The 12,487-nt window shown below is 45.6% G+C and overlaps 1 protein-coding gene across 1 annotated transcript; it reads left to right on the top strand.

The window, feature by feature from the left end:
• Positions 1-201: 201 nt before the first annotated feature.
• Positions 202-11,105, top strand: MEP1A (meprin A subunit alpha; the record flags this gene model as incomplete). The annotated part of the gene is given in 14 exon segments (XM_079549974.1): positions 202-270; positions 354-378; positions 476-529; positions 2,041-2,081; positions 2,194-2,272; positions 2,581-2,698; positions 3,444-3,621; positions 5,097-5,313; positions 5,876-6,025; positions 7,228-7,443; positions 8,263-8,718; positions 9,968-10,141; positions 10,479-10,686; positions 10,958-11,105. Coding segments are annotated over 14 exon segments (2,133 nt in total).
• Between the last annotated feature and the right edge of the window lie 1,382 nt (positions 11,106-12,487).

Genomic DNA, 12,487 nt, shown 5'->3' on the forward strand with positions numbered 1-12,487 from the left:
CTAACATTCCTCCAAAGTGGACTTGGGTAAAGGACAGCAGCAATGCCATCGCCTGTCATCAAGGGGGGTGATATGATGTTATGATAAAGTTACCAAGATGGAAAGCTGGCAGCTGGTTGGCTGGTGCCTGTGGGAAGCTCAGCAGCATGCTCTATATATTGCCAGAGATGAGGGGAGCCAGCTTCCATGTCCACTGCAGAAATGGGCACCCGCAGCTCCCTGCTCTGCCTGGCACTCCTGTTATGTTATGCATGTGCTACTCCAGTCTCTGTAAGTAGAAACCTGATTTCAACAGGCTCCTCTCAGTGCAGAAATGCCCCATACCTCATGCTGGCTGTGTTATTCTCTTTCAGGTTGAGCATCTCTCCAGTGGGCCTGGTAAGCACTCTGTGAACTGCTTTGAGTTTTGAAGCATTTTGTTTTGCCTGCTGTGTGCCACTACATCTGAACACATGATGTTCTGTCTATCTTGCAGATGGAGAAAATGATGCTAGTGAGATAATCAGAGACATTCCAGACATAAACTTAGGTGAGTTCATGGCTAAATTCTTCATCAGTTCTGAGCCTACCAGTACCTTCTCCCCAGTATCCCATGTCAGGCCGCCCAGGAATGGCACAAAGATGCTCCAGGAGAGGTTCACAGTAGATACTGGGATAAGTTTCTTTGCTGTGAGTGTGATCAAACACTGACACAGGCTTCCTGGAGAAGTGGTTGGTGCCCATACCTGTCTCTGTTCCAGAGGCGTTTGGATAAAGCCTGCAATAATATCACTTAACTTTTGGTTAGCCCTGAAGTGATGAGGCAGTTGGAGTGGATGATCGCTGTAGGTCCCCTCCAACTGAACTGTTCTACTCTACTCCACTCCACTCTATTCTTCTCCATTCCACTCTGCTGTACATTAAACAAAATGCTGATGTCTCAGGTCTCTCCCGCACAAAATTATTGTCTAGACATTCTGCAACCCTCTGTAAGCAAAGCATGCAGATGCCTTTTACTCCTCTTGTTTGGACAGGCTCCTGGTGTCAAGACAATATCACCCTTCATCACTTTAAAGTTGCTTCATATGTTTATGATATTTTTGAAGTTTCACAGGCTTGCTGATAGCTTGGATGTTAGCTTGAGCTTCTATAAAAGTGGCAAGGAAACAACACAACATGTTATACAGTCTTCTATTTTAATTATTTCTTTAATTTCCAATAATGTAAATTTCCATACATCCATCGCTGGTGCACCGTGCAACAAGTTTTCCTGATGCGTTACTCAATATCAGTACATCCTCTCGAGGATTGTCCCACTGTGTGACTGATGCCACTGCCCAGCAGAGAGCAGGAGGCTCTAAAATGAGATTTTTTGAAGAAGGTCAAGAGGAGCCACAGAGATGAGCAGGGGGCTGCAGCACCTCCACGACAAAGACAGGCTGAGGGAGCTGGGCTTGTTCAGCATGGAGAAGAGAAGCTGTGGGGTGACCTCAGTGCAGCCTGCAGTACCTAAAGGGAGCCTGCAGACAGGAGGGGAGTCAGCTCTTGGAAAGGGGAGATGGCAGCAGGACAAGGGGAAATGGTTTGGAGTTGAGGGAGGGCAGCTGGAGGTTGGATGTGAGGGGGAAGTTGTGTGCTGTGAGAGTGGTGAGGTGCTGGAACAGCTGCCCAGAGAGGCTGTGATGCCCCGTCCATCCCTGGAGGTGTTGGAGGCCAGGTTGGATGGGGCCCTGGGCAGCCTGGGCTGCTGTGAAATGGGGAGGTTGGTGGCCCTGCATGGCACAGGGGGGTTGGAGCTTCGTGATCCTTGAGGTCCCTTCCAACCCTGGCCATTCTGTGATTCTATGATTCTATGATTCTATGATATGGATAATGGCTGTCACCAGATTTCTGCCACACATCATTTAGTATTAAATACTGAGTAGAAGCTGAGGATAGACTTTTATTTCCTGTAAATGCATGAGGACATGACCTTGGATGAGTATGCTCAAATACGGCTTTTGAGTTAAAATGATTATTTGATATTCCATTTACATTACCTTTCAATAAATTGCTTTTCAGCTGCTGGATTGGACCTTTTTCAGGGTGATATCTTGCTTCCTGTAAGTAATAACAGAAACTTTATTGCTTGCGTTTGCCCTAATTGTATTTTTAGCACACATCAGCCCGTCTCTACACAGCATCTGTATCACCAGCTGTCCATTCTCTTTCCAGAAAAACCAGCGAAATGCCTTAAGAGACGACACCTACAGATGGCAGTTCCCTGTTCCCTATATCCTAGGTGATGACTTAGGTAATGCCAATACTTTATTCATATTCTAACTCCAGTATCTGTTTGCACTGGAATCAGCGCGATAAGAAATCTGCTTTTTGCAGAGCTGCTTCTCTCCCATTGATATTCACTAACAACCAGATTGCTCCTTTGCATCAACTCCCTTCCTTCTCCTACAGCTGTCATAACAAAACGTAGTTTCATTAAATTCAGTCAGTTCTGTTTTCATTCATTTTCCTTTCGGTCCCACACATAAACCATGTGCATTACCTCTCTGGGCCGAACCACCCCTGGGTGCTAAAGATGCTCTGCTCACATATGTTCTCCAGATCTGAACGCCAAAGGAGTCATTCTCCAGGCACTTGAAATGTTCCGCCTGAAGTCCTGCGTGGATTTCAAGCCATATGAAGGAGAGGCAAGCTACATATTCTTCATAAAAGAAAGCGGGTAAGGGACCATTTATTTCTGCTTGTTTCTTCTGTGTGGAACCAAGGAGAATTCATTCCATCCAACTGCAGCAGTCCAGCAGTTCTTTGTGAGCTGGTTGTGGTAGAGAAAGAGGCCACCAAGAAAGCACCTCATCCTGGGGCTTGGAAGCTGGCTGCCTTGCTCTGTTGGCTGCAGGGGATGTTCAGGGGAGGAACCTGAAATGGGCATCTGGTTTGGAGAGGGTTGCCAAGAAGCCCTAAGTGAATCATAGAATCCCAGCATGGCCTGGGCTGAAAAGAACCACAGCGCTCCTCCAGCTCCAACCCCCTGCTGTGTGCAGGTCAACAACCAGCAGCCCAGGCTGCCCAGAGCCACAGCCAGCCTCGCCAGAGAACAGAGAGTTCAGCATTATGATGAGCTTGCAGTTCTATGCATGTATGATATTTCTTGGCAAAATGACAGCTGATATGGGACAAAACTTCTGCGGATCTCAAAAATCAAGTGTGACCTTGCCTAAAATGGGGGGTGCGTAAAACACCTGCCTCATGTAAATGACAGCTTAGTTTGAGGCTTAGTCTGCCTTCGGAGTAGAGCATCTGGTGAGCACCAAAGGAGCCTGATCAGCACATAAGGAATGATTTATAGTAATCATTTTATACTTAAACCTTTCTTTTAAATATATATATATTTAAATTCAGCAAGCGGACATAAAGACAAAGAAGAAAACTGTAATTGCAGATGGTAAGATCTCTCTCTTTCTCAGGTGTTGGTCCATGGTGGGGGACCTGAAGAATGGGCAGAACCTCTCTATTGGGTCAGGGTGTGACCACAAAGCAATCGTGGAACACGAGATCCTGCATGCTTTGGGGTTCTACCACGAGCAGTCGAGGATGGATCGCGATGACTACGTGACCATCTGGTGGGATGAAATCCTTACAGGTTGGTTGGGAACTTCCAGTCAGATTTGTAAAGTGCAAACTGCTCAGCATCTGGCTCTTCTGTAATGAAAGTTCTCAGAATCTGAAAAGGTTTACTCACACATCCAGATTTCCAGAAACTGGAACTATATATAAATATAAATATATATATATATAAAAATCTATAGTCCAAGCCCTATCCATATTCTGTACATTGCTATCCATGCTATAAAATCTCATTTTCCAATGAGGGAAATTTATTAAGTAGAATACTTCAACTGAAGCCATTTGAAAGGACAACTAATTGGAGATGGAATAGAAAGGTTAATTTGCCAACATTGTTTGTTTTGGACTTTGCCATTCTGTGTGTAGGGAATATGGACACTACACAGCCCTGCAGAAGGACTGTAACATGTAGCTTCCACCTTGGGTTGGGTGTGCCCTATAGAGTCAATCAGGCTTTTTTTTGGAAAAATGAGAACTTTGGGGCCATATGTCATCTGCCCATGTGTAAAACATGTATCTCATAGAACATAAATGCCCAGCAATGGTATGAAAAGCAGCATTATTGCACCTGCCTCTGTACTGCCAAGGTTTTGCCTCTAGCTATAAAAAGTGATAGCACGTAATTAGCAAGGTTCCCATTATTTTTTTTGATAAAAACTGCAGTTCAAGCATCTGAAGAACATCAGTCCAAGTTCTTACATAACCTCAAGCCTTGGACTGGAGACCTTTGTGCTCAGGACAGAGTCATGAGGAAGAGCAGCCTTCACAGACAGAAGCTGTGGTTATCCCCCGAGGGCAGTCACGTGTTGGTCTTTCTCTGAGGAACAGTGCCAGATATTTTGAAAGTATTACTTGTAGCTGGACAGGGTGGGAATCTCCCTTTGCCTCCATACGGAAAGGTGTGACATGGCTCCCTCCTTCCGTCACTGCAAAAACCTCCTTCTCTAAGAAACTAATGATTGCAGAAACTTCTAGAAGCATGTTTCCAAAAGACTCTTCTCTAGCAACATCAGAGCAATATCATCAGTCCAGGGTGGAGCCTGGGGAAAATCCAGGGCTGTCATTCATTCCTGTCGTCTTAAAAAGCAAAGGGCTCCAGGATTCCTCCTTGTTCATACGCCATCTGATACACTGGGAAACTTTTGCATCAATATTCACAGGCTCTGGAATGGAGCACACTAATCCTCAGGTTTAGTCCGTCAGGATGCTTACCATGAGACCATGCAATCTTACATATCAGTATTTACTGCTCAGGGATATTTGATTTTGAAGCCCCTGAAGTCACATGGGGATGCAGAAATGGAATCTAAAGACTGTGTTGTAAAAATTAGTTCCTGAACAAATCTTGTTAAACTTGAGCCTTTTGTCACTCAGCAATTGTTGTCATGTAGATCATTTTGCACCAGAAAGCTCTATCCAAGGGCCATGCTAAAGCCACTTTCTTTACTACTGAACTCTGTGATGAAGCACTTTTCCATTTCCTTCCAGGCAGAGAACACAACTTTAACAAGTACGATGACAGCTACATCAGTGACCTGAACACGCCCTACGACTACGAGTCAGTGATGCACTATGCACCGTTTTCCTTTAACAAAAATGACAGCATCCCCACGATCACAACAAAGATCCCAGCATTTAATGACATCATTGGGCAGCGTCTGGATTTCAGCGACATTGACCTGGAAAGACTTAATCGCATGTATAACTGCAGTAAGTCACGATTCAGACATTGCAGCCTGTTTGTACTTGAGCCTGATGTCTAAAAACACAACAATTCTTCTCACATACTCTTGGAATAGTATCCGAGAGGGCCTGTGGTGCTGACACCCAGAATGTTCATTCCCTCCTCATCCCTCTCTTTGGCTCTGATGGCTGCTTCCTTGGAAGAGTCGAATCAGGCAACAGAAGCTGAGCCATTCCCCCCTGTTCTCCCATGATGCTCACAGGGGCTTGGAGACGTGGTTGTTTTCTGCTGATGCGTGGGCAGTTTCCTCACATCTCTGTTATGAGGTGAAGGCAATGTACTTTGTTCTCTTTTCCCTGGCATTCAGTCTCAATTAGATTGTTTTGCACCTTGGGTTGCGTGATTCTGGAGTCTGACACTCCATTTATTTGACTGCTGATCCAGCTGAAGATATTGTCGCCAGGTGTGGCTGTCAGCAAGGAGCTGCCATCCCTGTGGGTCGGCCATCAGAAGCATCCACTTCAGGAGGACCTCAGTTTTGTTTTCAGTAAGACTTTGGAGGTAATGACGTGTGCATCTTCTCCTCAGCTTCGACTCACACCCTCTTGGATCAGTGCTCCTTTGAGAATGAAAATATCTGCGGCATGATTCAGAGCACCACAGATGACTTAGATTGGGTCCACCAACAGAGCAGTCCTACAGGAGACAAGGACCACACACTTTCTGGGCGCTGTACAGGTAAAAAGCGACATCAGAACCCTTTGCTACGGGCAGGGCTTACTGGGGTGACGGTCACTTTTGCACACCTGTGCTATAAATGCAAACACATTTAGCAACTTCTCTGACCCAGTCACTGCACTCAGCCCTTCAGAAAACCCAGCGCTGGCTATTCTGAAAATACATTCTTAAACCACCATGTTTAGGAGACTGCCCAGCAAACCTCGCTGTAATAACTCCAAGCTAAACAGAATGCCCTTTTTCCTTGCACTTGACTTGGCACTGTGGGTCTGAGTTTATGGTTGCATTAGTGCTCTTGTTAAGCTTTTTTTGGCATAGTTGAATGTTTTTCCACAACAGCACTATAAAAGGGGACAAAGAACAATGTTAACTTTTAATACAATCTGGAAAAGGATTTACTGCAGCTTCCAAAGTCTGAGTAAGAGTTATGTTGCTGCATGATAAGAATGGAATAGCACTCTATAAGCCAACCATAAATGTGCTTGCAAAGCAAACAATAAACATGTTTGGAAAGCAAATAGTAAGTTAAGCTTGAGGAGTGCTGGCTCTGGAAGCAGAAGAAAGTTACAAAGTTTTTGCGATAAAAAAAGGAATCTGAGCATTATTTTCTTTTCAACATTCCAAACAGAGCAGAGTCATCCTCAATGAGAGTTACAGGGTTCACACTTATGAGTGAGAATAAAGACTAAATACAAACATTTCTGAAAAGCAAGGTTCTGATTTCTTGTTCTTTAGATGGGGAAAGCTTCTATAGACCTTAAAGAAAGAAAAAGTGGTTTTGGTGCTAAGTATTGCCTAAGCAAAGGGTGAAGAAATCCTCGCCTAAAGCACATTCAGCTGTACTCTGAAAAAGGCAAAACTTGGCTTGCTGTAAATAGGAGGAGGCTGTTGCCCCTACATGACCCAGCCACCAAAGGTAATACAGGATACGACCTGTAAGACCTCATCTTTGTATTATCTTCAATACAAATCAAGTAAAAAAACATCTGCTGGTTACCTGCAGTCAGCATGGAACACATTCCTGAAGTATCCAGCCTAGACCAGCTAATGCAGAATGGACAGAAGCTGCCTGTGATGAGTCCCACGTACATCCTGAACTACCAGCCTTGTTCCTACCCAAGGCTACTCAGAATGGACATGTGCACCATGCAACCAGCTGGAAAGCTGGAAAGAGGGAGTGATACTCTCTGCTTTGTTGACAGATGCTGGCTATTTCATGTACTTCAACACCAGCTCTGGAAATGCAGAAGAGGTGGCAGTCCTGGAGTCCCGAATCCTGTATCCCAAGAGGACTCAGCAGTGCCTCCAGTTCTTCTATAAGATGTCAGGGAGCTCATCTGACAAGCTGGTCATCTGGACTAAGGAAGATGATGGGACTGGAAACGTTCGCAAGATGAGGAAAATTGAAACCTTTCAGGGTAAGTCTATAAACATGAGGAAGACAAAGAATTTGGAGGGAGAAAAAATTGGCTCAGAAATCAGAACATTTTCCTTAAGCTCCCAGGACAGTATCTTGCAGTTCAGCTAAGGATTTGGTAAGCACATTCACCTTTGAAATCGTGGTCAGGTTATGCTTAGTGAATGGAGGGGCCCCAAAACCCTTGGGAGACCACTGGCTAGACCTCCGCTGGCCAAAATATCATCTGCCACTGGTCTGCTCTGGTGCAAATAGCTGCGCTCATCCATGGAGAGTAGGACCCCCAGCCTGATTTTTCATGTGTCTAAAAAAAACTACTTGTAACTCTGGAGATGTGAATTGAGTTCCCACTTTGGGTAGTTTTGCTGCATAGTGGGAATTCAGCCGCTGCATTGCTGTGCAGTTGTCAATGCAATGTTGTCAGTACCCAAGACCTGTGATTATCTGCCTCCATAACGCTGCTGCATTTTGCAGGGAAGGACAATGCTCTGGAAAAAGTGTCCAGAACAGTAAATTCTAACATGCTGATTCATTGGTTCCCATACTCTTCCTATATCTTTGCATTTAGCATGCTGCCCTTCATCCTACAGCCTGCTATTCACTAATGTGTGAAGAGTTCCTACCACAATGCGCCCAGTGCATTTGGTTGATGCGGTGTAAAAGCAGTACAGCGATAACAGTAGCTTCAGATCTCTAGCCTTCGTGACTCTCTGAGAGCTCAGGTTGTCTAAACGCAGCTGGGATAGATAATGAGGAATGAGCTCCTTCATGATGTCATGTAATGATGTGGTGGCAATGTCTTGTTTTCCTCTCACAAAAGCGGACAGTGACCAGGACTGGAAAATCGCCCACGTAACCCTCAATGTTCAGAATAAGTTCCGATACCTCTTCCAAGGACTAAAGGGCAACCCCGGCTCTTCCTCTGGTGGGATCATTGTCGATGATATCACACTGACAGAGACCCCCTGTCCCACAGCGGTGTGGATCGTTCGGAATTTCAGTCAGATTCTGGAAAGCGCGTTAAGTGGCGTCATTCAGAGCCCTCGGTTTTACAGCCCCGAGGGTTATGCTTATGGCATAAGTTTGTACCCCCAGTCCAGTAGCAGTGGCTACACCCGCGTTGCCTTCCACATGTGCAGTGGAGAGAATGATGCTGTCCTGGAGTGGCCAGCTCTGAATCGCCAAGCCATGCTCACAGTGCTCGACCAGGACCCTAACGTGCTGCAGAGGATGTCTGCCAGCAGAAGCTTCACCACAAGCACAGACCAGAGTAAGTGTGTTTGCCCGGAGAAATGGTGAAAATGAAAGCCAAGGAGGACAGAGGACAGAGCAGGGCTCACAGCTGGACAATTCTGGCTTCATTTTCCAATTTGGGACATTTTTATGGATCAGAATCCCTGTCTTCAAAAGTTCATCTAATGTGAAAAGTGATGCATAGTGTGGAAAGTGATGAACAATCACTTGTGTATCTACCTAAATAGAATCATAGAACCTATAGAATGCTTTGAGTTGGAAGGGACATTACAGGCCACCTAGTCCACCTCTCTCCCACAGGCAGGGACACTCTCACTCGGCCAGGCTGCCCAGGGCCATTCATGGCCTCGGGCACCTCCAGGGATGGGCACCACAGCTCTGGGCAGTGCCAGGCCTTCACTGCTCTCTGAGTACAGAATTTCTTCCTAATATCTAATCTAAACCCATCCTCTTATGTTTAAAACCTCTACCCTTCATAACAGACTTGTAGAGAGTTCTCCTGTGCCAAAGAGCTGGCAGTTCCTATTCCACCTGCAATCTGACCATGATGATGTGTGTGATTTGTGGTGCAATGCCAGTAAGGTTCCTTATTCCATTGCATCCAATCCAATAATAATCTAAAATTACGTTTTGGGGACTTGGTTAAATTGAACTGCCTGAGATCAGTCTGCAGCATCTGAAGCCCATCTTGCTGGGCCTGACAAAGACTGAAGACTTTCACACATGGGCTATGTAGAGCTCCAGGTTTACGTAGCACACAGCACGATGGTTCCATGTCCAGCCCCAGGATCCCTTGTGGATGTGATCATGGAAATAAGAACAGAACAATACTGAAGTCAATACAGTATGAAATACTGGAGATGAGTCTCCATCCCTCTTCACTGTTTTTCAGTGGAAGTTTGGTACACAGTTTTTCACTAAGAGGTTTTGAACCTTAGGTGTGAATGTGTTGAACAGAACAATAGCAAAGAACAAAATCAGCTAGACTCTAAACCATGAAAAAAACCTTAAAAACTGAGGACTTTGTCAGTCCTCAGTGAAAGGGGAGCTGTGAAATTTCAGTGCCCTCACACAGACTCAGAGGCCTCTTCTAAGCATCTGTTGGCATCCACTGTTTGTCAGCCTGCTGAGATTTGTTGGGACACCTGAGCCCTGAACTTGATTTTGCAGCATCAATCCTGCTGAACACTGCAATGCATAAAATAATGATGTCATAGTTTTAGGCTGCAGAGCTCTGTGGCTTTTATTTGTCATTCATATCCTCTTTGCAGGTGTAAATGGAAACTTAATATGGGAGAGACCATCCATTAATGGAAGCTTTGATGCCTCATGCAATTGCTACAGAACCAGAGACTGGGGGTGGAACAGCTTCATATCCCACAGCCAGCTGAGACGAAGAAACTTTCTGAAAAATGATAACCTGATCATTTTTGCAGAATTCCACGGTAAAGTCCTTCATTCTGATTCTCCTTGCAAATGGCAATGGCTGATCCTTTCTCTCTTCTCACTCATTCAAATTGCTGCCACCTCCTGTCCCCGAGCCATCTTCTCTTCTAATGGGGACCAACACTGAAAAGTGTTTGTGTGTTGATTTCAATGTTGACTGCAGTGCTTGTGAATTCCAAGGAATGAAAGTGGCAACGGTTTCCTGAAGGTTTATTTCTTAGACACCCTGACCTAACTATTTCTTCCCCTGGGTGAAGAGTACTAACTATAAACTAACAATAATTACGTCAGTCACTGTTTTCTGATATATTTCTCCTCTGTTCCTGTTTTTAAAAGACCTGATTCACCTCAATAACACCGAAGTCCCCGTTGTGTCCGAGCAATCTGCTGTCTCAGAGGGCCACGTTTTAGAAAGAAAGAAGAGAGCAGCCGAGGAGATGGAGCCCATGCAGCGCTGGCTGCCTTCTCTGCAAGACCCGTGTGATCCAAACCCCTGCCAGAATGATGGAGTCTGTGTGAATGTGAAAGGGAGACCGAGCTGCAGGTATCACAGATCTCCACTCTGCTTGTCTTGACTTTCTTTTGAACCAAATGGTGCAGCTAGCAAGTGTACAGAGCTACAGACCCCATGGGTCTGAGTTGCTACATTACATAGAACAGTAGGAACTTGACAGCACTACAGAGTGGGATTGTTGTAATGTGAAGCCATCTGATGGGAACTGCTCATCCAGGACAGTCAGTGTGAGGATCTCGAGGTGGGCCTGCAGGGCAGGACAGAACTCCTGACCCACGTAAATCTGTGCTTATTTTCCCAGGTGCCCATCAGGACAAGCCTTCTTCTTCACAGGTGAGAGGTGCCAGTCCATGCAGGTCCACGGCAACATCCTGGGAATGACAGTTGGTGGAATTGCTGGAACCATTGTCTTAACTATTATCCTCATTTCCATGATGGCTAGAAGATAAAGAAATGCAGAGGGATAAAAGCAAGTCTGATGGGTTTTTTTGTGGTTCACCAGACATCAGTTTTCAGTGAAAAGCGACAAATACAACTTGTGCCAGACCAGCCAGCATCTGGATATTGAAATGTTCTACCAACATCTTGGCAGCTGTCCATTTATTTCATAGGATTTGGCAGTTCAAGGTCATTACATGAACTGCTGCCTAATAAAAGCTCATATCCTGCCTCTCTCGTGTATTTATTGTTTTGTTAACTCATCAAATAGCAAGCAGCTGTGCTGAGAGTCCATGCAAGCAATCCTAATCACAGTGCAAACTTTAATTGGAAGAACTTCTCTAAACACCAGGGAAAGCCATGTGCAAGCAAATCTGTGAAGATTCTAGAAAAATTCCTATAGATATTGCCCAGGATACTTAAAGGATATAAACCCATAGTTAGGTAAGTCAGTACATCAACACTTATCTTCCACTAAGCTGTGGGGCGTTCAGCCTGGAGAAGGGAAGGCTGCAGGAAGGCCTTCCAGTAATGAGGAGCTCATAAGCAGAAAGGGGAGTGACTTTTATACATGGTCTGATAGTGACAGGACAGCATGGAATGGCTTTAAGCTAAAAGAACGGAGATTTAGGTCAGATATTGGGAGGAAATCCTTCACTCAGAGGGCAGAGAGGTGCTGGCACTGCCCAGAGCTGTGGTGCCCCATCCCTGGAGGTGCCCGAGGCCACGGATGGCCCTGGGCAGCCTGAGCTGGAGGTGCTCCAGGACCGTGTAGATGTGGTACTGAGGGACGTGGTCTAGTGGGGAAATATTGGTGGTGCGTGGATGGTTGGACCGGATGACCTTGGAGGTCTTTTCCAACCTTGGAGATTCTATGATTCTATGAATTTGGGGTTGGAGATTCATGATCCTTGAGGTCCCTTCCAACCCTGGCCATTCTGTGATTCCGTGAGTCTGTGAATTCCATCCTTCATTATTTTTCTTGAGCTGTATTAAATCAGAGGAAGGTGCCATGGCAGTGACTGTTCCAGTGCTAGAAGAGAAATCCAGAGATAAGCTGAACATGTAGGATGTCATTAGAACACCATTTAACTGAACGCCGTGCCGTTAAGCAGAAGATCCAGGTGATGGCAATTGTCAGAAAACAAGTTTGTGTGGCAGCCCTCACTTCAGCAAAGGGTGTTCATGGAGGGCACAAGGAGGAGTTGGGATGAAGGGTTGGGCCAGCTGAACAAATGTAGCCAGCTCAACAAAATGCCACATGCCTGAGGTGCGCAAGCTGTTGGTGAGCCCATTGCTCCCCTTGGCTCTGCCAGTGACCTGGCTCCTGCTGCTGAGAGTGGGTAAGGCAGCTACAGAGTGGCTGCTAATTGGCTAATTGTGTTTCAGTTCT

The sequence above is a fragment of the Tetrao urogallus genome (genome assembly GCF_951394365.1).
Source record: "Tetrao urogallus genome assembly, chromosome: 2".
Lineage (NCBI taxonomy): Eukaryota > Metazoa > Chordata > Aves > Galliformes > Phasianidae > Tetrao > Tetrao urogallus.